The 24,565-nt window shown below is 46.0% G+C and overlaps 1 protein-coding gene across 1 annotated transcript in view; it reads right to left on the bottom strand.

The window, feature by feature from the left end:
• The window catches only part of TEX14 (testis expressed 14, intercellular bridge forming factor), a 1,917,691-nt gene that overhangs the window by 459,349 nt on the left and 1,433,777 nt on the right, over positions 1-24,565 (bottom strand). The window contains exon 18 of the mRNA XM_086954052.1: positions 10,788-10,876. Within this exon, the coding sequence (XP_086810178.1) occupies positions 10,788-10,876 (89 nt within the window). The remainder of the gene's footprint in view (positions 1-10,787; positions 10,877-24,565) is intronic.

Genomic DNA, 24,565 nt, shown 5'->3' with positions numbered 1-24,565 from the left:
ATCAATATCAGATTTTGGAAGGAGCGAATGTGGAGCACCAGGATTATGTGCATGCATAGGATTGCGTAGGATGGGGTAAGGAATCAGTTGAAGTGCCGGTAGATCAGCAAGGTCCATATGTAACAGCGGGTATTTTGGGTTCTACTGATCAATTTCTAGTCGACACAGGAGCAACTCGTAGCGCTCTGTCGAAAAACTTGGTTCCGAGGGCTCCCCTGTCTGGCGAAATGATTACGTGTGTAGGGTTTGATGGCACACCCTCCCCCAGCCCATTGTCCAAGCCCCTTGCACTATGCATTGACAAATATTTTAGCTTTGGTCAATTTTTGTTATCACCCCATACCCCAGACAATATCCTGGGGATTGATTTGCTTAAATATTTTCGAGCAACAATACGCTGCGCTCCAGAGGGAGTGCGGGTTATTCTGAACGACAATTACCCTGACCCTGATGATTGCCCTGACCCTGACAGATTTTATGCCATTCTAGACATCCCTGCTCTGGCTTCCCTGCCGCACACGTTGTGGGCGACCTCAGATACGGACGTGGGAGAGATGCGCATTCCACCAATACATATTACTGTTAGGGAGGGGGCTCCTCTACCACGAGTGCCACAGTATAAGATTTCGAGAGAAGGTGAAATTGCACTGACTCATATTGTTCAGGATTTGATTTCTGCGGGGGTGGTGGAGGAGGTCCCTTATAATGTTTGTAACAGCCCTATTCTACCGATTCTTAAGAGAGACACTGATGGCAAGATCTATCGATTTATTATCGATTTGCGAGAGATTAACAAAATTGTCATTCCCCAATATCCGGTGGTGTCTGATATTACGACCTTGCTCACCTTAGTTCCACCGACAGCCACCACCTTTAGCGTTATTGATTTAAAGAATGCGTTCTTTTCCATCCCTGTTCATCCTGATAGTAGATATCTGTTTGGTTTTACGCTCAATAATAAATCGTATAGATTTTGCCGTGTTCCCCAAGGATATACTGAAAGTCCTAGCATCTATAGCCAGGCTTTGAAAAGGCAGCTAGATTCGTTTAAATTGCAGTCCGGCGTAGCGCTCATCCAGTATGTGGATGACCTTCTGCTTGCCGCTGACTCCTATGCACAATGTGAACAGAGTACACTTGCGTTGCTTTCCTTTTTGGCGAAAAACAATCACAAGGTTTCGAAGAAGAAGCTCCAATACTGTAGACCCCAGGTGACGTACCTCGGTCATCTGTTGTCTAAGGAGGGGCATGCATTAACATCTGATCGAATTCAAGCAATCTTAGACACACCAGTCCCCCGCACGCAGAGAGATGTACGTGCCTTTATAGGGTTGACGTCCTTTTGTAGGCAATGGATCATGGGTTTTTCACATATCATAAAACCTTTGTTAGCATTACTGTCCAAAGCCACACCAATGCCTCTTGAGTGGACAGATGAATGTCAGAAAGCTTTTGAGCAGTTGAGGCAGGCCCTTTGTTCCGCACCCGTGTTAGGTACACCAGACTATACGAAACTTTTCACATTGTACGTGCATGAGAATGATGGGTGTGCGTTGTCAGTGTTAGTGCAATTACACGGGGATAAGCAGAGACCATGTGCATACTTCTCTGCAATTTTGGATCCTGTAGCACGAGGGTTGCCAGGGTGTTTTCGAGCGGTAGCAGCAACTGCAGTAGCCATACGACAGAGTGAGGGAATAGTGTTATCACACAAATTGTTGGTATTAGTTCCTCACGCAGTAGACGCCCTGTTAAACCAAACTAAGACCCAATATCTCACGAGTGCACGGCTAACAGGATACGAGCTGACACTCTTGGCGCCACATATTACATTGAAAAGATGCGCTACTTTGAACCCTGCCACTTTATTGCCCTATCCGGCCGAGGAGGGTCAGGAAGAAAAACATCATGACTGTGTTTTCCTGACCGAGGAACAGACAAAGGGTCGTGTTGACTTACAGGATGTGCCACTTTCAGATGTGGATGGGGAACTGTGGGTTGATGGATCGTGCCTAAGGCTGCCAGATGGCACGACTTCCGCAGCATATGCGATCACGACACTTAAGACAGTGGTAGAAACAGCTAGGATACCACAAAAATCAGCTCAGGCAGCAGAGCTGATAGCTTTAACAAGAGCCTGTGAATTGAGTGCCGGATTATGTGTGAACATATACACGGACAGCCGGTATGCTTTTGGAGTGGCCCACGATTTCGGGCTTCTTTGGAGAGAACGTGGGTTTCTGACATCGCACGGGGAGCACATTATGCACGGAGAGCTAGTGCGTGATCTCCTAAATGCGTTGCTTGGCCCTAAGAAAGTAGCGATAGTAAAGTGCAGTGCCCATAAAAAGATTACGGATAGGGTGGGTCAAGGAAATGCCTTTGCAGACAGTATAGCAAGGCAAACGGCTATGTCCCGAACTAGCTCCCCCATGTACGTGGTACAATCACAGGCTGAGCGATGGAATGATGCTAGAGCAGAGATACGGGATATCCAAAAATCAGCCACAGAATCTGAAGTTGCGGCTTGGGCAGCAGATGGGGTACTAGATGACGAGGGTTGTTGGAGAAGCAAAGACATGGAGAAGTGGAAATTGCCTGCGGCTTACTTACAGGCGATGGTCCAGATGACACATGGACTGGCTCATGTCGGAGCTCTTGCAATGACTCGGCTTTTAACACGAGTTTGGGAACATCCCGAGATTGCTAATACTGCAACGAGAGTAGTGCAGACCTGCCTGGTGTGTTTGCAACACAATCCTGGAAAGGGGACCCATACTCCGAAAGGAGGTTTCGTTCCACCTTCAGCACCATTTGAAGTGCTTCAAATGGACTACATCCAGCTTGAGCGATGCAACCACCTGAAGTACGTCTTAGTGGTGGTGTGTGCTTTTAGCAAATGGGTTGAGGCCTACCCCACGAAAGACAATACAGCTTTGACAACAGCTAAGGTGTTGCTTAAGGAATTCTTTCCTCGCTTTGGAGTTTGTAAATTTTTGTGGAGCGATAATGGGCCCCATTTCGTTGGAAAGATTGTGGAATATGTACTGAAGGGGTTAGGGATTCAGCAAAAATTCCACGCTGTATTCCACCCTCAGTCAGCAGGTTTGGTCGAGCGGTACAATGCCACGTTGAAGCTTAAGCTGGCCAAAATTGTGGCGTCTACATCATTGAAGTGGCCAGATGCGTTGCCGCTGGCACTACTATCTCTTAGATCAGTACCCCACTCACGAACCGGCCTTACGCCCTATGAGGTGGTGTTTGGCCGCCCCATGAACATTTGGGGGGTGCCCAAGCCGCGATTAATACATGATGTGCCTTGTGTTATGATGAATGATTATTTGGCACGATTAACAAATGATTTGCTCTCTATTCATCAACAGGTTCGAGAAGCGCTCCCTGACAACTCTACTGGAGAAGGCCATGATTTTCGTCCTGGTGATCACGTGATGGTCTGCTCGTTTGAGAGAGCAAGCAGTTTGGAGCCCAGGTGGAAGGGTCCTGAGCAGGTCCTCCTGGCGACCCGCACCGCAGTACGAGTAACAAACAGGAAGCGGTGGGTGCATTCGACACATTGTCGCCGTGTCTCTCCGGATCTGGTGACTCCTGCTGTGTTGACTGATTACAAGGAGATTTTGGAGAAAGAAAAGAGCCCAGCTGTGACGTCGGCCGAAGTGGAGGGAGCCTTCCCGGACCAAACTGCGATTGGGAGAGAGCGCTACAACCTACGCCCACGATAAGAAGATTTTTGTGTCCTTTTTTTTAAATGACTGGTTGGTTACCGCTCCAGGTTTGTGAAACGGAAACCGGGAATTCCAAGGGGGGGGGATCAGTTTTGCCAGAGTAGCGACACCCGTCTTGGCCCGGAGAAGAAAACAACGGCTACCTCGGAGTTCAGCACCGCGTTTTTTCCTTTTTTAGGTATACACGTACGTGTATCTGGGACAATTTGTGAACAATTTATGCCACTTGTGACTTTGCACTAACTTTCTTGAACTATGGCATTAACGGCATCTCGTGATAAGAAAATATTGGGTGCCTTTCTCTTTGTCTTGACTATTGTGGTGATAGCTGTTATAGCCTGGGTAGTCGAACTTGTGGTGCCTGTACGTGAACATTTGCTGCCGACTACCCCGGCACCGTCTGAACATTTTCATTTTACATTGCCATTCCATGAAGAGCGCCATCGCCAAACATATTTGAATAACAGCTTCATTCAGATTCTTCACCACACGCATAATATGACCAATACTTCTAATTGTTGGGTGTGTGGAATGTTGCCTGGGCACCAGAAAAGAGGGGGCACCCCACTTATTCCACTTCCGTTTTCACACAATGGGTCATGCAACGCCTGGTACACCCTCCTTTTTACTCTGAGATGGCCAACTAAAGGAGGGGTGCTTTTTCGTTTGAATAAAATATGTTTCCATGACAAAGATGGGTTTCCCCGGGCTGAGGGCACACGTTTTGAATGGGAAGAGTATAGGCCTGACAATGTATCTGCCCCACGTGTATATAGCAATCAGCGAAACGTGAATGTATCTAGTGCTCATGTCATAAATGTTATCTCTACCAAAGCCGATTTATGTATTAGAAACAAGGGCACGATTGCAGTGGGGAAGAGTGAATGTAACATTACTCTCACGTTTGATAGCCCGAATGGCATTTCATTTGTTGCATCTCGAAACACATATTTTATCTGTGGAACGAAGGGGTACCATCAGCTCCCAGTGGGGTGGTTGGGCACGTGCTATGTATCGTTTGTGCTACCTCCTGTATTCATTGCCCCTCCAATGTACCACAACGATTACACGTTATATCACGATTTCGTTTTGAACAGGGTTAAACGAACTGTTGCCCTAGAGGACATTGATCAAACGGACACTGCATTACAACAATATGTGGATTTTAATCTGGGACTATTCTCTTTTGTGGGGGCTGCATTGAACAGCCGGAAAATTAGACGACTGACACGCGTTGTCGAGGCTGTTGCGAATGACACTGCCATTGCTCTGGGGAATATTACCGAGGAACTACAGATTTCCAGAATTGTCACCCTCCAAAATAGGATGGTGTTGGACGTTGTTTTGACTGATCGTGGGGGGGCATGTAGGATTATAGGAAGCAGCTGTTGCGTATATGTCCCGGACAATTCTCCATCTGTGTATGATGCTATTTCCAAACTTCATAAAATAGCTGCTGAAATCCACCCGGACAATGGAACTTGGACACTTTCAGGATGGTTCTGGTCTACGATTGCAACTTGGGGCTGGAAACTGCTGACAATTCTCTGTATACTTGTGGGAGCAATGTTTTCCATATGTTTATGTATTCAATGTGGTCCAGCTTTATGTTCAATGTGTTTATCAGCTTGTATACCATCAAGACGAGCTCTTGCCCATGACAAAATGATGCTTCACAAGGAGGTAACACAAATAATGTTAATAGACATCGAGGACGAACATCCTGACTATGTTCACTATGAGGTAGATTCAGCTAACCGCTAAAAGGGTCGTCTGTTGTAATTGGCCCGGCCGCGTTAGCGATTAGCTGAACCTACACGTTGTCCTCCTTAACTTGGCTATATATGAAAACGCCATTTTGAATGTTGCAGCGGCCATCTTAGATCATGAGCGGCCTCGTGGCCGACGTGCCCTTTAGTCCGTTGTCCGTTCCGCTGACCACTCTTATCTGCCCAGCAACAGGCTATTCTTAGTACTGGTCAAGTCGCACATGCGCAGTTCCCACTGACCCGTAAACCTTCTGGAATGTGCGCCAAACTGACCAGCGGAGTTGTGCCCCCTCCAATGAGCTGGCAGTATTTCAAAACATGACCATATATGTCCTTAAATGTGTCCTAACTTGTGCCGCCTATCTTTTATTACCCCAAAACTGTATATAAACGGGGTCACACCGGTGTTCGGTGTGATACCTCTTGCATTACCGAAGGGTGCTGTTTGAGTGTACCACCACCCCATGGGGTCTTAATAAACTTGTTATTTGCCTTTTACAGCTTCCGTGCCAACAGTTCTTGAGTGTGAGTGGGTTATCTTAGGAGCGTGTAGGCCTTGAGAACCCTGAATTACTTCATCTTGATCAAAGTTCGGGCGTATATACTGCCCAGAACCACTAGTGTGCCGTCCAGTGTGCCTTTCACTAGGATATACCTACCCTGGTCATCAACCTTCCAAGCCAGTTCTACAAAGGGAGTGCCATGTCTCACCCAGATGGTAGCTCCTCTGGAGAATGCAGAATATGTTGTAGAAAAGACAGTTCCTCTCCACTTCTTCCGCAGTGTGTGTGTCTCGGAGTGCGTTAGGTGGGATTCTTGTAGGAAGACAATGTGGGCGTGCTGTCGGAGTAAGAATGCATCTACTTTGTGTCTCTTTTGTATGGTGCCAAGTCCCCGCACGTTCCAGGTAGCCAGCCTATATTTCCCTTACGGATCATTAGGGAAGAATCATTAACTCACTGTGCCACGATGATAGTCTATAGTAATAGTCTATAGGGCCTACATTAGTGCATTTATTCCTATCTCCCACATAGACAGATCACTCAGATACAGCAACTGCTATGGAGGACTTGTTAATCAACCTGATTTTGCACACTGGGACTCCTAAATCCATACTTCTAGTAGTGAAAAACAAACTACAAATGCCAGAATGCAACCTTATACTGGCCGTAAAACCAGGGCTGGCTAAGAGGGGCCATTTGGCAGAATTGCAAGGCAGGCAGCATCACTACTCACTTAAGTGCCAATACATAATTTCTTTTCTGAATGCTGGCTTTCCCACTGGTGGACTGTGGTGTCCTGTGAAGGAAGAGAGAATGGAAGGCACAGACACCGGACCCTGGACATCACAGTTCCCTCCCTGTGCAGAGCCAGAAGTGGAGGTGATTGATGAGGCTCCTGTCAGCGCTCAGGAGTCACTGACCAGCCGAAGTAAGCATATAACGCACTATCACTCAATGAGACGCTGACTGTATACTTACATTTAGCCACATTTTCAGTGAACTGTCTATTGAGGTAATAGATCAATCGTATCAGATTGGCAGACCAAAGCTGTGGACTGTGGAAGTGAGGAACCAGTCTCTAATCTCGGTGTCGTCTGAACATTCTGGGCAAATCGCTTAATCTCCCCATGCCTACAAAAATGAATGTGTCCTCATGCAACGTTACATAATGTAACTTGTGCTCAGCTAATGCACCCTAATACATTTGGGGAGATTTCGCGCTATATGAAACTGCAAAAAAACTATATTTAAGAAACATATATTAGGGGTTTCTTTAAAATGGGATTCTTTGTAACATGTCATATTGAAATACAATGTTGCAGGGAGAACTAGTTATGCATTTGTAATTGAAAACTTTATGGCTAAATGCTCTTGCTACCAGTAAAGAAGGACTATATTTCTAGGGCCTCTGTGGCCTAGGGGAAGCCAAATTTTGAGACTTTGAAACTAGGAAACACGTTTGAATCCCGGGATAGACTCCATTTACTGTGATTCAGGGCAAATCACTTAATATCATTGTAGGAAAGTAGGATCTACTTTTATGGTTACCCCCACTATTTGCCTGGTGTAATGCTGTTTCTGACTGGGATCCTGTTAATGGGATCCCAGTCTCTGTGCCTTCTCCCCTAAATTGGAAAGGTTAGTACTTAGGTACATCCCAGATTAGACAATGGTGTACCTTTATCAGTCCCTAGTATATGGTACTGAGGTACCCAGGGCATAGGTACACCAGAGGTTCCTCATGGCTGAAGCATGTATTATGCCACTCATGAGGGACCCCTCAAATTGTAACTACAGGCCTGCCATTACAGCCTGTGTAAGCTGGTGCTAGCACCACATCCTAAAGGCAGGGTACTCGGCTCTATGTGTGAGGGTGCCCCTGCATGAGCAGGACACCCTACATCCTTCGGAGTCCATTCTACCAGGATGTAAGTGTATCAACCATTTAAATAGATAGAGTGGACATGCGTCATTATGCGATGACCATCTGTAGACTGGCTGTAACGAACACCTATCATGTTTGGCACCAATCATGTTGGAATTATACCCCCACACTGTAAACGGTGTGGGAGGTACTATTCTATGCACCGTAAAGCTCCTCTGGGAGGCCCTCAGTGCTCCTGCTACCAGTCTTCTAGACCCAGACAGAACAACATGGCAGCTGCTAAACAGAGACACAAGTCTGCCCTCCTGCTGCTGAGGCAAGCTCGAGCACGGTAAGGCAGAACAATAGGTATTGTGTCACAGGGAGGTGTGACCTCCTCCCAGGCCCCAAAAAATTGGGGCCGGTTAGGAGCACTTGCCAGTGCCACTAAGCCTTCTTGGAGGGCAAATTGGGTGCCCTACTTGATTAGTCTAATTCAAACAAGCTCAGAGATCCCTTGGCTCCTGCTGTGGCGGCAAACTGGTCCAAGGGGGTATCCTCCCAACTGTTCGACTCCTTTTCTGGGATAGAACCCTAAATCGTCCCAACTCTTTCCTTAGGGTACGTTAGAGCTCACCTGAGGGTTGGTCCCTAGATTTGTTGTGGGACAAGATTCATTTTAAGACACCACTTCTTCTTCAACCTTCTGGGCACTCTGGACTTCGCTCTGGGCATCAAGGAAGACTCCTGCTGCTCCTAATCTCCTTGCCCTGCTTGTCTGCTGCAACGTCCGGGCCTGTGCACCATACAGGAACCTTCCAAGGCCTGTGGGAATCCAAGACACCTGAAGAAATCTCCTTTGAAGTGAAGGAGTCACTTACCTGCATCTGCAGGCACCGCAACTAAGCTGACTGGTCTGCTGATCCTGGGCTACCACGGACTCCGGAAGGCTCAGCAACACAGGTGGTGGTTTTCCACATCTCTCAAGGCCTGCCCTGTCCTCTCACCAAGTTTGAGGCCAGTATCCCACATTAGGGCTGCAGGAACCGAACCCCTGTACACTGCGTCGAATTACAGTTGCAAAGGCTTGTTGGCATCCTCCCACCAAGATCTTGGGTTCTAAGTAGCCCCAACCTCAAGCATCTCCAGTGACCAAGATCTTGGTCCTCACCACATCACTTGCACCATGGGCCTGTATCTTTGGTGAGCTGCTCGAGGTCCTCCCCCGAAAAGTCAGTCGCCTCAACTAGGTGTGGTTCCTCAGGGCCACCATCAATGAAATCCCTCTGCCCAGTGAGTTTGTAATTTCGAGTCCACGTCATATTGTGAACTTTGCTGCATCTCTCCCATCTTAAACAGCCGAGAAAGAGTATGGCCTGGGCCACCTCCATGACCCGTGGGAGCACTTGCGCAATCGTGCCCCACAGAGTGTGGGAGTAACGGCCCTCAAGGCATGCCGTGTTCACAGACCGCAATGCTAGGCTGGTGGAAGAAAACATCTCAATCCCCAAAGAGTCCAGACTTTTGAATTCCCTGTCCGGGGGAGAGATAGGGAATGTGCCTTGGGACGTTGAGGCTTGGACCACCAAGCTCTCCGGGGTAGGGTGAGGAAGTTTGGGTCTTCTGGAGCGGGGTGGTGGCAGTAGGCGATCGTCTAATTCACAGAAGCCCCTGTATTGGGTTCAGACCAAGTCCCCAAAAGGACATCAGTAAGGTCGCCAACACATCTGTCAAGATGTTAAGTCTTGATTGCCACCGGGAGCAACTGAAGGTCAAGGACCTCAGCCACTTTCAGCACAACCATTGCATATGAGGATTCTTCCTCTGTGGCCACAGTAGTGGGAGAAAGCATACCAGTATCTGGAGAAGTATCCAGTCTACTGTCTTCAACTAGTTCCTCACACCAGTCCATATTTGGGTCTTCTTCATAGGGCTGGTATTCTACAAGGTTCAGTACCCCTCCCATTCTTTGCTAATTCTTCTATGTTAAGACTTCAGCATGCCTATGTGGCACCTTGATAGGTACCAAGACGCAACTTATAGCACGGACATTGATGACGCGCGCAGAGCCGATTGATGCCACATAGAGGCTTGCTCATGAAAAATCTTTCAGATCCAATCTGAAGTATGGGGAAATTCAGAGGTTAGGAATTGGCAGCTAAGAAGTCTCCAGAAGATAGAAAAGTCTGAAAAATACTATTGGCCTCATTTATGAAAAATGACGCATCACTGCATGAAAATAGTGATGCGTCACTTTTCATTGCGACCTCCTTGCGACATGCTAGATGCGTCATATTTACAGTATGACGCATCATGTTGCAAGGAGTTACAGATACGTCATTGCTGCTGTATCCGCATTGCTGGAGTGTGTCACAAAAGTGACACAACCCCAGCAATGTGTCCTTTCACATGGGGCAAGCCCCATGTGAAAGGGCCTGCGTCAGTCTTACGCCTGCTGTGAGACAGGCGTAAGATATTGTCGCAATGGCGTCCTAGAAGTGATGCAATTAAATCTCATAGATTTCACTGCGTCACTTCTACGAGGCTTACATGTGTGGGAACCCCCCGCATACATTATACCTGACGCAGGTATAATGTAGCGCAGGGGTTTACAAAGTGACGCATCTGCTTAGATACGTCACTTTGTAAATAGGACGCAACAGGGGGCATGTTTTACGCTGCTGTTGCGTCACAAAAATTGACGCAACAGCAGCGCAAAACTGACGCAAAGCCTCATAAATAAGGCCCTATGACCATACAACTTCATTTATTAGTCTTCAATTTCAATTACCAGGCATCTTTCTCTCACAGCAAAGATAGTACAATCAGAGCTCTTCCTTGGAGACAAAATTGATTTTATTGTCTCAACAATTTACATCAGACAATGCCGTTTTTGAAGTCACCCTACCGTGGAAGGGGTCCGATTCCCAGCCATGAGCGTCCTCTGCAAGCTTGTTACAGTCTCTTCCAATGGAATCTGCTGTGAATGTCTCCTATCTGAGAAATGAGTAGTAAAGTTAAAGAAAAATATATATTCACAAAGTGACTTAATTATTTTCGACTGTTTCATGTCAAAAGGATCTTAACATGATTTAAAATTGTTCCTTACCTAAATGTATGTTCTTGACCATATAATAATGACAACCTCGGAACTAAGGAGTGCATTTTCTACATCAAACCAACATTTTTCTAAAACACCAAGACAAGTACAGAGACACTAATCACATGAAACTGACTGCAACATTCTTTCCAGACTCATAATGCTGATGCATGCTAAAGAAAAAACACACTTCCATCATGCAGTAGCAAGACAAGTTTGCTTGTATGCATTTATTTCTTTTTCTCTTTTATGAAGGGCTGAAAAACATCCTCAGAGCTCTGGGCAGTTAAATTCATGATTTTAGGAGAAGAAATAGAAACATGTCATTCTGTGAATCCCTTGGGTCAAAACAAGCAGATTAATTGTTCTCTAGCATCAACAAAAAGAAACAAATGTGTACACTGGAGGAAGAAGACCTGCAACATGCTGCATTTCAGTAAACAGACATGCCGCCCCCAAATACACTTACTGTAACACATGGGTTGTAAAGCTCCAGGCCCCTGTTTGGGAGCATTTTTTGCAAGCTTCAATTGCGTACATCAGGATTTTATCGGCCAAGGTAGAGTGATGTATGTGTATACACACACATCAACCAATGGATAAAAAAAACTATCGGACATTCAAAATGGTTAATATTTTGATTTGTAGGTCTGCGGGAGTCCCGCGTTTCCAACTGTGCAGACATCACTATATGTTGAGTTCTCATTTCTTAAAAAAAGCTGAACGGAGTCTCATTCAATTACAACAAGCACTGGCAAAGACAACAGGTCTCGCCTATGCAAGATCTTTTGGCTTTGTCAATGTGTTTTTGAGGTCCTGTTATGTGCAGCATGGTTGAAAGTAAAAAAAAAAAGTGATATGATACAGTGAACGCTGCATATGTCATAGCTGTTTTTTGTTTTTTAACTTTGAAGCATACTGCACAGCAGCCCTATTGTTCGACATAATCGCCCAAAAATGACTACGCCAAATAGCTGTATTGTTTGGCATTGTCAATATGTATAAGCCATGTTGTATAGCAGCACGCATGGTGTGAAATATGGATGAAAGTAAAGAAAAAGACCCCTATGATGTGGATAGTGTAGACCACGGTTATGCCACAGCATTGCTCAGTCCAGGTTCAACCACAAGAGAGACAAGTTAATAAAGTATAACATATGTAAATGAATAGTGTTTTCTTGTTTACACATAGGGCAACAAAATTGTTGAAAACAATGAAAAAAGAGATGAAACAAATGTATGTCATTTATCGTTACAGATACCCAACCATGCAGGGGCTATAAAATATTGTTTGTGAATACATGAATATTCTGCAAGACAGGTCCTGAGGAAGGCGGTCCTACACTGCCGAAACGCGTCGACCTTGCGTATTAATTTGCACTTTCATCTGCGATCCCTCAGACGCAGAATCAAGAATGAATGCAGTATGTATGATAAGAAAGGGGTGTATGTGTTTGTGAGAATGTTTATTGTTTTGTATATCGTTTTCTCTGCATGGAATAGTCTTTTACTGATGGTGTTATAATATGATGTGTTTTATACTATGTGTCTTTTGAAAATCATATAAATTGATGTAATACATTGATAAATGAGAAAACTTTTGTACTAAGAAATAGAACTAAAAAGAAAAAATAATAAAATTATAAAGTTCCCAAAAAATTTTGTTCTCTTGATGTTTGCCCTTATGTGTTAAAATACAAAAACTAAAATGTTGGATACGTTCCATTGAAATTATAAAGGTCAAGGGGGAACATATATTATTTGTCGATAGTGTAGACCACGTCATAACTTTTTTTTTGTACTTTTAGACATGCTGCACAGCGGCATGTCTAAAATACATTGACAAAGCTAAAATATATTAACAAAGCCAAAAGATTTCGCATAGGCAAGGTTTTGACACGGCTTCTTTTCCCTGATGCTGTTTAACATAGGTAGTAATTATTTGTTTTCTTTTTGCAGCTGTTTAACAGCACTGGCAAACCAGAAGGCAAGACCTATTGACTTTTACTTGATTCTAGAGTGAGTGAATCTAAGAACCTGGCCCGGAATCCGTTGTACAGCCATTATCAAAAGGTATATGTACAATAGGGCCCATCTGTTTGGCCCGGAAAACTGGGGAGAACTTCAAAATGGCCATACACATGATTGAATCTTTGTAAATTATGATATGTCAGAATAGCCATACCTACTTCATGGATGGCGAGAAAAGGTTCAGTTGCACATCATAACCCTCTGAATCAAAGGCAGCTGAAGGTCACAAAGTTCTAGATAACAAGGGGGCATATTATCAAGGGGGTTTATCTCAGCTTTTTTGGCTTTAAAAGCCAAGAAAGCGGAGATAAAATTATCTCCCTATTACCAAGCTGTCACTAACACCAGTTAGTGACAGCTAAAAGAAGATAGCGACCATCTTGGGCCCCGCTTTGCATGTCAGTGATATTTATCACTAATGACATGCAAAGTGGGCGTGCCAAGATGTTAGCGACTGGAAACAGTCCCTAACATCGCTATCTCCTATTACCAACTTTTGGAGATATTCGCGCTAAGCGCGAATATCTCCAAAAGCTAACACCTGCCCTGAGCAGTTCTTAGCCATGTTATCCAATGGGAGGTGGATAACATGGCTAAGAGCATTTGCTCGATAATGCATGAATATCGCTGACTTTTCAGCGATATTCATGCATTGCGGCCGTTTTTTATCGCATTTGCGATAAACCTTGCTAATAGCAAGGTTTATCTGCGATAAAAATCGACGATGTGCGGCGATAATTTTTGTCTCTAAACAAGTTAGAGACAAAAATTATCGCTAGTTGTTGGTAATATGCCCCAAGGTTCATGCTGCGAGCATACACAGAGTATCACCCACCATAAATAGGCAGAGAGTCTACCTGACAATATGGTGGTCAACCTAACAAATTAAATAGTGGGGGTACCTTAACCTTGGCCACAGTGGAGACTACTCTGGTCAAACTTCTCTGATTGCCATGAGGAGTAAAGGTTGTCTGAGAAATGGCTACATGTCCGTACCCCAATTAGGATGGGCGGACATGTCGTCATTTTTCATTTTTCCTACTGCCAGGTAAAACCTGGCGCTAAGGATCAGTAAAAACAGTATGATTGCTCCGCCCACCATGGGAGAAGTCTCCCAATGTTGATGAGAGCATTATGTTTTTCTAGGGTTCACCCATGGTGGGGTAAGCATTATAATGTTTCTACTGTTCTTTACCACCAGGCTTTACCTACTTGGATTTAAATTAAATTAAAGTGAAATAATTCAATTAAATTAATTACATTTGTCAGGCGGACCACCATATTGGCGAGGAGGGTACTTTGCCACTGTTACGAGGAGTGCCCTCTCCACCAATATATAAGTCTCTCCACCATGTGGATACCCTAATTTGCTCCGTCCCCATCGCGGATCCACAGGCCGTCCGCCAAGATATCAATCTGGGCCTGAATCCTGATTCGTAGGAGGCTAGTAAGATAGGCCAGAGATAGAGACTTGCAGGAGGAGCCTTGTTATAATGAAGCACAGATTGTGCTGTGTAACAACGGTGCACTCAAGAGAACACGTGCTCTGGTTTAGTTGGCATGCGTTTGCTGGTTAGACATTACACTTGTCATCTTGTCTTGATATCTTGATTCAGTGTTTTTTTGCAGCAGGGTGCGTGTGTTCCCCTCTTCTCAACACTAGGAGCGCAGGGTTCTACACGGATGATTGAAGTTTAAAAACAGGCAAGGAGGTTCATGATCTTAAGAACAAAGGGGCATATTACCAAGCAATAGCGATAATTATCACTATTGCTTGGTTAGCGGGAAAAATTTATCGGCGAGTTGCGGCGATTTTTATCGCAGATAAACCTTGGTATTACCAAGGTTTATCGCAAATGCGATAAAAATCGGCAATAATGCATGAATATCGCTGAAAAATCAGCGATATTCAGGCATTACCGAGCTAATGCTCAGAGCCATGTTATCCACCTCCCATTGGATAACATGGCTAAGAATTGCTCAGGGCAGGTGTTAGCTTTTGGAGATATTTGCGCTTAGCGCGAATATCTCCAAAAGTTGGTAATAAGAGATAGCGATGTTAGCGACTGTCTCCAGTCGCTAACATCTTGGCACGCCCACTTTGCATGTCATTAGTGATAAATATCACTGACATGCAAAGTGGGGCCCAAGATGGTCGCTATCTCCTACTAGCTGTCGCTAACTGGTGTTAGCGACAGCTAGGTAATAGGGAGATAATTTTATCTCCGCTTTCTTGGCTTTTAAAGCCAAAAAAGCGGAGATAAACCCCCTTGATAATATGCCCCAAACTTGTTTAAGACTGGAGAGTTTGTTGACTTCAAGTAATGGAACAGTAGCTGGAGATGTCACTCAGGGGCATATTTAGCAAGGCGGGCGATATGAAATTATCGCCGCTTTTGCAGCCGTTTTCGGCCGAAAAGCGGCGATAATTTCATCGCCCTATTAGCAAGCTGTCGCTAACATCAGTTAGAGAATGCTTTTAGGCGAAAGCGAGTGGTTTGGGGCCCGCTTTGCATTTCAGCGATATTTATCGCTAATGACATGCAAAGTGGGCATACCCAACCGGTTAGCGACTGAAAGCAGTCGCTAACATCACTATCGCCTATTATCAACGCAGGCACAGCGATAAAAAAAATTGCACTAAGTGTGGGTACCGCCAAAAACTAACGCCTGCTCAGACCACTTTTTAACCTGTATATCAAATGGGAATTGGATATTCAGGTTAAGACCCTATTGGCGTTAATGCCTGAATATCGCTGGTTTTCCAGCGATATTCACGCATTGAGCAGCTATCGCCGGATATTTTATTGCATTTGAGATAAATGTTGCTAATAGCACGTTATCTCTGTGATAAAATCCGGCGATGCGCGGCAATAAAAAAAATGTCCCTAAGCTCATTTAGCGATAAATATCGCTAGTTGTTGAAAATATGTCCCTTATTGCTGCAAAGGTAGGGTAATTTGCTAGTATGCTAATAGTGACCAGTAAAGAATACCTTGCAAAAACTGTTACAATGCAACTGCAAGTTATGATAGGGTTAGGGGTGTGTCCATTTTGACAGGTTACAATTTTCTGTGAAGTCAGGCAGATGGCAGTTTTTTTTTAATGAGTTGCTATAATTGATGTTGCACTCAGTAAATTCAGTAACCAAAGCAAATATATTTGGAGTAATAAATCTGGTGCACTTTAGAAATGCCGCTGCCCGCGCCCCGCGCAGGAGGACATTGGCGGGGCAGCTTCCCTAGTGGCCATTAGTCGGAGCTTCCACGCCCTGTTCCCGGGGCTAGGAGGGGAGGCTTGAAGAGCTCCCTGCCCCTCCCCGCGGTCGCCATGACGCGCGCTAGGGGAGGGCTTACCGGTGGGGGTGTGCCAGGTACTTAAGCCCCAGCTGCCCCTGGCTCTACCTCTGATCCGGTTTGCCCCGTGCTCTGCCTCTGTTCCGGTTTTCCGCCCGCATGAGCGCTGCATCGTTGGTTGCCCTCTGGTTAATCCGCCCAGAGGCCTGGTCTGGCGTAGGGGTGCTGTTTCCTGCGGTCGCAGTGTTGTTTTCAATGGCGGTGAGTCGTTCCCTCTCGTGGCAGGCGGGTCCCAGGTCTAGCGATGGTTCCGTTGAGTTCACTGTTACCCCTTAGCGTGTGGTGCGGTCGAGCGATTGCGTTGTTTTTAGTAAGGGGGCATTGCGGGGCGTGGGGTCTTTGTTCAATGTTCCTTTGTTTATGGGTGCACAGTGTCTGGGGAGGCGGCGGCGCGGTGCAGAGGGAATTCCGCCGATTGAGGTCTGCGCAGATTTCACTGGATGGACCTGTGTGGGCGGCGCATTAAGGCATTAATGGCACACACCGGCGCTGCATTCTCCTCAGGAAAGTATCTCTGTCTAGGGTAGCCCTGAGGTGCAGAGTTGCCGGCGGGAGCGACGAGTTCAGGCTGGGGACTCGGGTGTGAGTATGCAAAACGCTGCGGTTCCTTTGTCTGATTCCTTTTAAACTTTTCCATTGTATCTGTGGATGCAATCAGCATTTATTAGATTTTAATTAACTTTTGTGATTTCGGTACGAGCATGATTCATGGGCATGGTCAGCTTGAAAAAGGGCAAGAGCAGGAAGAAGTATGACCGCAGACGGCTCCCTTTGGTTTGTGCATTATGGCGCTTGGGCCTTGGCGTGGCCTCGCATTGGGGGGAGGGGTTGTACCAGGTAATTGTGACTGCAATTATCGTACATGTGTATTTAATTTCTGCTTCTGAATCACTGCGAAAAAACCACCACTGAGTCTGGGCCCCCAACAGCAACCCTGAGCCACTAGCTACAAATAAACAAAAGAAATGCCAATACTGTGTCTCTATTTAACTAGATAACCATAAACCATACGAATTGCACACTATGGTTCGTTGACAAGGTTTGTCTGAATAAGTCTCTTTCTTTATTTTGGATTCATATTTCTCAAAAAGGTAATTTGGTTATTATTTCACCACTTTAGCATGAAATACAAGACCTCCTTTAAAAATTAACACAAATACCAAAAACATTTTTAGCTAATTTACATATATACAAACCTTGTCAACGAACCATAGTGTGCAATTCGTATGTTTTATGGTCATCTAGTTAAATAGAGACACAGTATTGGCATTTCTTTTGTTTATTTTCGGAATCACTGCGGCATTGTTGCAGCTGCCAGTGATTTCTTTCAGGTTCATTTATGTTTTTGCCCCTGCCTCGTTTGCCTGGTGCATTTCTCACCAGCTTGGAGAGCCGTGGAGCCACGTGGCATGTACCGGAGTGAGGCCAAGCTCAGTCGATAGCAGAGAGAACCGGAAGTCATTCCGCATTTTTAATTAGATTTTCACATTTTGATGCTTTTGGTTGGAGAGGTGACTCGAATTGCAATTCTTGTGTGATTTGGCGTGTGTGGAAGGAGCTGATCACATTTTATGCTTTTCGAGGTGTGAGGTTGGGGACAAACAGAAATAAAACATAGAAATATGTTTCTGCTTTCATGCTTAAACGATAGAAGTGCTGGTACTCATCCTTTAGAGAAACTAAGGGGCATATTACCAAGCAATAGCGATAATTATCACTATTGCTTGGTTAGCGGGAAAAATTTATCGGTGAGTTGCGGCGATTTTTATCGCAGATAAACCTTGGTATTACCAAGGTTTATCGCAAATGCGATAAAAATCGGCAATAATGCATGAATATCGCTGAAAAATCAGCGATATTCAGGCATTAACGAGCTAATGCTCAGAGCCATGTTATCCACCTCCCATTGGATAACATGGCTAAGAACTGCTCAGGGCAGGTGTTAGCTTTTGGAGATATTCGCGCTTAGCGCGAATATCTCCAAAAGTTGGTAATAAGAGATAGCGATGTTAGCGACTGTCTCCAGTCGCTAACATCTTGGCACGCCCACTTTGCATGTCATTAGTGATAAATATCACTGACATGCAAAGTGAGGCCCAAGATGGTCGCTATCTCCTACTAGCTGTCGCTAACTGGTGTTAGCGACAGCTAGGTAATAGGGAGATAATTTTATCTCCGCTTTCTTGGCTTTTAAAGCCAAAAAAGCGGAGATAAACCCTCTTGATAATATGCCCCTGAATTCCCGGGAGGTGTTGCTACTCCTCCGTTAAATGTAATGTGGAAGTTCTGGGAAGTGAAGCTACTTTGCGTCTCAAAGTAAATAAGTGCATACACTCAAAACGAGACAGTACATGCCCATTTTAAAGAACTGTTCTTGACTGAATAACTTCTTGGAATGGGAAATCATTGCACTCCCCCAAAAGTCTATTATTCATATCAATAGGTCCGTGCTTTGAGGACCTGTATAAAGACCTTCTAATCAAAGGCTAATATCTAGGCCTGAGCTCATACAACCACTCGTACTTCCTAGGATGATAAATAAAGCTCCCATTTAGTGACTGCGTAGTTAATTGTATAAGTAAAATGAATTGTCGCTGAGCTAGTTCATTATCGCGCTTTGAGAATTGGGGATTTGTGAATTCTGAGCTGACATGATGCCATTTGTATCCGTTTGTTCCAGAGGTAAAGTCGGTACCAGGGCTTAGGCTTGTACTACCGGTTGATTTGTCGTGTGAAGGGGCTTTTGTAGTTGTTGTGCCTCGTCCTGGTTTTAATGTTGGGGCTTAAGCAGTAGGGTATTAGTCAAGCTATGAGCGAAGTTTTCACCCCCCTTTAGTTAAGCTGAGCAGTTATGTGTATGTGACGAGAACCTGTTGTATAACTCAGGCCCAGGTTGGAGATCGGTTTGAACGGTTTAAGTATGGTCCACATTAAAGTGACGGGAAGCCCACCCAGTATCTCTCAGTCTCAGGTTGTAGAACTGCGTGAACGGTGTAACGAGGTTTAACGTAGTGCCCGGAAGCCAACTTGTTTCCATTAATGAAGCAGGACATACTCTACAAGGCTTCCTTTTGAATACCTAGAATAGCTCAAAGTCGCCATCTCCTGGCTATCTGCCAAAGGAGGGTACAAGAACAAAGCATGGCAAAAGCGAGTTTGGAAAAGCAAGAGAAATTACTTGAATGGCGCGCGGAGGGTTGGATGCAAATGGGGGGCACGGGTGACGCATGTCGCACTCTCTCAGTGCCTGGTGGCTGCGTATCTAATTTTCAGCGTGGGCCGCTGGCCCCCCGGAGGGTGTAATCAGCAGCTAGTGTGTACGTCCCCAACATGCAAGATGGCAGCGGGCATGCTTGCATGGTCTTAGACATCTACTGCTTTTATTTGTTATTTGCAGTTTCTGCTCTGGTGAAAGGAGCTCGTCCTTACATGGAGCTTTAAGTGCAATGTGCGTTTACAGAGGCGGTGTTGTGGTCGTTGCTCAGCGCTCCCCATGGTATTCTGCCATTCAACCAGGGGTAAACACAGGTGGTAGAATGGGGTACTAGTGGGGTATAGTGGGAAGGCACAAAGGGAAGCTGGAGGACGCCCTTGATTGTCATTTGAACGGGCACGCTGCACCCTGTGATGGTACATTTAGGTGGTGTGCATTTAGAGAGGGAATGCGCTCTTCATGGACGCCCCAGGGTTAATCAGATATAGGCTACATGACCCCATGCTTGGGGGGTCAAAAATACAACTGCGGGTCCCTCGAGGGGGCTTGGCCCAGATAATTAAGGCCACCATGGTGAACCGCCGATTTTTGGGAGCTATTTTTTGCGCTTGAACTGGGAGACCTGATACGACAAGTAATGGCATACCCACAGCAAGTCAGGAGATTGGCTCTTTGTGGTTGCCAGTTGCAAAGGACATTTCACTGTCCCAGCATCCCACAGCTAACAGCGCCGGTGGTACTCCAGCATTCATGGGATGCAGAGGGGGGGCGGCCAAGCGAGCCAAGCCGGTCGCTCCCGCGTGCGGTCCCCAGACGTACGCAGTTTGCTGTTGACGCGGGGGATCCGGGTTCGAGTATGGTATTGGCGCTCTGCTGCAGTTCACATCCATGGATCACTCCTATTTATGCCTTTAAAGCGCAGACTTTACTCGAAGGTGTCGAAACACGTCACGATAGGAACATATGATTGATGTATGAGAGCACGATAAGGGAACACTTGACAGAAGCAAACGCTAGGTTACTTGAAGGAATGACACAAGTGGGCTAACAATACAGAGGTAGCAAACCGTGCATTACAGGAGGATAAAGTTACGGGTATACAAGCTACAAACGTGTATGAAGTACTAGTAAAGGCACAATACAGCAATACATGGCAGACAGTCAAATACATGAGCACACAGGAAGTGCCCCACAGTCTCCAACTTCCTGTTCCTGTCCAGCAGGCTCCTCCCAGTGCTTTCTTCTTGTGCTGGTCACTTTCATTCGGATCTTGACCTGGAAGGATTACTTTTTGTGGATGCTGCTGGATATTTGGATTTGAGGCCTTTTTGACTTTCTTTGGATCACTTTTGGATTAGAAATTTCACAAGTAAGTTTGTTTGGGGCATTACAGTTGCTGCAACTACAATTTTGGAATTTTCGATTTTTGGGCTGTTGTTGGGGCCTTTTGAGCAGGGGTAGTGAGTGGTGCATGGGCCTAGTCTTTCTGTGGGGTGTCTTGAATTTAAACATCATGGAGGGCATGGATGGCATGGGATTGTGCTGATTTTTCTGTGTTTTTCGATGTTTTGGGCTGTTGTTGTGGCCTTTTGACCAGGGGTAGTGAGTGGTGCATGGGCCTAGTCTTTCTGTGGGGTGTCTTGAATTTATACATCATGGAGGGCATGGATGGCATGGGATTGTGTTGATTTTTCTGTGTTTTTCGATTTTTTGGGCTGTTGTTGTGGCCTATTGACCAGGGGTAGTGAGTGGTGCATGGGCCTAGTCTTTCTGTGGGGTGTCTTGAATTTAAACATCATGGGCCTCATTTATGAGGCCTTGCGTCAGTTTTGCGCTGCGGATGCGTCACTTTTTGTGACGCATCTGCTGCGTAAAACATGCGCCTTGTTGCGCCATATTTAAAAAGTGACGCATCTAGGTAGATGCGTCACTTTTTAAACCCCTGCGCCACATTATACCTGCGTCAGGTATAATGTATGCAGAGGGGGCGTTCCCCCGCAAAAAGCCTCGTAATAGTGACGCAGTGAAATCTATGAGATTTCACTGCGTCACTTTTAGGATGCTGTTGCGTCAAAATCTTGCGCCTGCCTCACAGCAGGCGTAAGACTGACGCAAGCCCTTTCACATGGGGCTTTCCCCATGTGAAAGGACGCATTGCTGGAGGTGCGTCACTTTTGTGACACACTCCAGCAATGCGTCACTTTTGCGCTTACAGATGCGTCAGAAATACTGACGTATCTGTAAGTCCTTGCGACATGATGCGTCATACATTAAATATGACGCATCATTGGTGTCGCAAGGATTGCGCAGTGAAAAGTGACGCATCGCTGTTTTCACGCAGCGATGCGTCACTTTTCATAAATGAGGCCCCATGGAGGGCTTGGATGGCATAGGATTGTGCTGATTTTTATGTGGTTTTCGAGTTTTTGGGGTGTATAACTGAACTGATGTTCCTCTGTCTTCCATTGCTTTTAGGTGCATAAGACTCAAGAGAACCACCAGTGCCAGGAAGTAGTCCTGCAGCGGTGTGTGTGTGCAGCATAACGTCACGCGACGTCACGTCTGGCCACAGACAACTCTGCAACTCGTGCAACTGCGGCCTGCTGTTCTGACCTCTGAAGAAGATGGCCCCAAAAAAAGTTCCCCGTAGCTCCTCTAGCAAGAAAGTTGCCAGTAAGGAGCAGAAGAAGCAAGTTACCAAGGAGACAGGTGTGCCGCCCGCCACATTTTTTGGGAGCAAAAAAAAAGTACGCCTGCAGCAGCAGTGGGATCTGCTGGGGACCAAGCTGGGAGCAGCACCCCCGCACCATTGGGCTCAGTGCCACCACCACCACCACGCCAACTTAAGTCCAAGCCCTTGAGTGCTGCAGAGGCACTTAGTCTAGTTGTTCAATCACCATCGACCAGTGATGTAGGCTCCTCTCAAGAAAGTAGCAGCAATGTCCCTCAATCAACACAGGTTGTTGTAACTCATCTGACGAGTGTTGAACAACCACAGCCGCAACAACAACCACATGTGCAAGTACAAGCCCAAGTACTTGTGGAAGGAGAGGCAGCGCAAGGAGATGCGCAAGCAGAGGTGCATGGAGGGTCACAAGTGCCCACAATTGTTGTTCCTCCCGAAGTAGGGGCACATCAGGAAATCGACAATCAAGCAGAGGTATCATTTGAGGAAGCCACTCCTCCTGATGATTCATTGTTTTCCAGATCCCCAGCAAGGAAAAGATCAAGGGTGGTGTCTACATCTTCTTCAAGCCCACCTCCTTCTGATTAAATGGATCAAACTTGGGAACCACCACCACTGCCGTCTGAGAGTGAGGCACATCATGATCTGACAAAGGTAGTTAAGCGTAAAAGGAAAGTCGTCGAATGTCTCATAGTTATGGAGTGTGGGGAGGCTCAACAAGAAGTGGCGTATACTCCTGCTGATGAAGACTCTCACGACGACGACCCAGTCATCATAAAGGTCACTGCAGCCCCAGCGGGCATGCAGCAAACAGACATTTTGACCCTAGCCCGAGAAGCTGCTGAGCGTGATGATGATGTTGTCGACGAGGAGGCAATGGAAACACCACAATCATTGGCGTTAACTAGTACACCAACACCTACCGCTTCCATATTTCTTCCTCGCCAGAAGGGACCTCCATCCACCTCGACCTCAATTAGTGGTGGTGAAAGTGCACAACGTAGTAAAGTTCGGCAATCCACATCCTCCACTTCATCTGGCATTAGCAGCATGACCACCACCACCAGTATCGCCGCCTCCTCCGGCCCCCACAGACATTTCAAGTCTGCAGTTTGGGACTTCTTTAGTGTTTGCCCAAAAAAGGAAAACTTTGCCATTTGTAGCATTTGTAAGCATGCAGTTAGTCGTGGTAAGTTTGGTACCAACTATGGTACCGGAGGCCAGAGAGGTCATCTTAAGAGACAGAACGCTGTCCAATGGTTTGCGCACCTAAAAGAGATCAAGGAAGCCCGAATTGGAATTCACGAAAACGTTGATGTTTCATCTGATGATGACGAGGAGGAAGAAGTGTCAAACACTTCACTTACACCCAGTACCCCTGTCAGCAGCACACCCCCTGTGAGCCACACTAAGAGTGTGGGAGAGAGTGAGACACCAATGCGAAAAAGTTCATCAGCGAGCGTAACTGGGTCAAAGAAGTCATCATCATCATCATCCCGTAAAAGCATGGTCCAGGCCAACATTAGAACCATGTTGTTTTCAGCAGCGCCATATGATCGCAACCACCCACTGACACGTCTGTATAACTCTAAGCTGGCTAAAATGCTACCTCTGGACCTTCTCCCTTTTTCTTTTGTAGAAGGGGTTGGTTTTCTAGCATTAGTGGCAGCGCTCTGCCCTAAATGGAAGGTTCCTAGCCGGTTCTATTTTGCCAGAGTTGCGGTTCCAGCACTACATGAAGATGTGCTGGAGGTGATTGGGGCAGCTTTGCAGAAGAGTGCTGTTCACACTATACATCTGACAACAGACATGTGGACCAGTGGCGCAGGCGCTGATTACATGTGCATCAATGCACACTGGGTCTCTTTTTCAGGCGTTAAAGCAAAGCTAAACGCAGGTGTTGACCCGGACCAAGTTTTTAAAGCTGCTCGGAAACATGCAACACTCGCCATGTTTGGCTTGGAGAAACGTCATACAGCAGAAAAATTTTGAATGAGTTTAACACAAAGGTCTTTCACTGGCTGTCCCCAAAAAAACGCCAGATTGGTTATGTTTCAACAGATAATGGCGCCAATGTAGTTAAGGCCATGGATCTGGGTCACTATTTCAGAGTGCCGTGTTTGGCGCACTGTATAAACCTGGTTGTTAAAAAATTCTTGAGTGATGAAGACAGTCCAGCGTGCGAGTTAGTGCCCACCTGCCGAAGAATGTGCAACCATTTCAGCCATTCTTCTAAGGCCCGGAAGCATCTGAGGAGCCTGCTACATGAACGTCGAACGCCAGTGAAAGCACTCATCCA

This window comes from Lissotriton vulgaris, chromosome 2_1, assembly GCF_964263255.1.
Source record: "Lissotriton vulgaris chromosome 2_1, aLisVul1.2, whole genome shotgun sequence".
Taxonomy (NCBI): domain Eukaryota; kingdom Metazoa; phylum Chordata; class Amphibia; order Caudata; family Salamandridae; genus Lissotriton; species Lissotriton vulgaris.
Note: the sequence above shows the minus strand (reverse complement) of the source record. Positions and strands in the feature narration are given on the sequence as shown.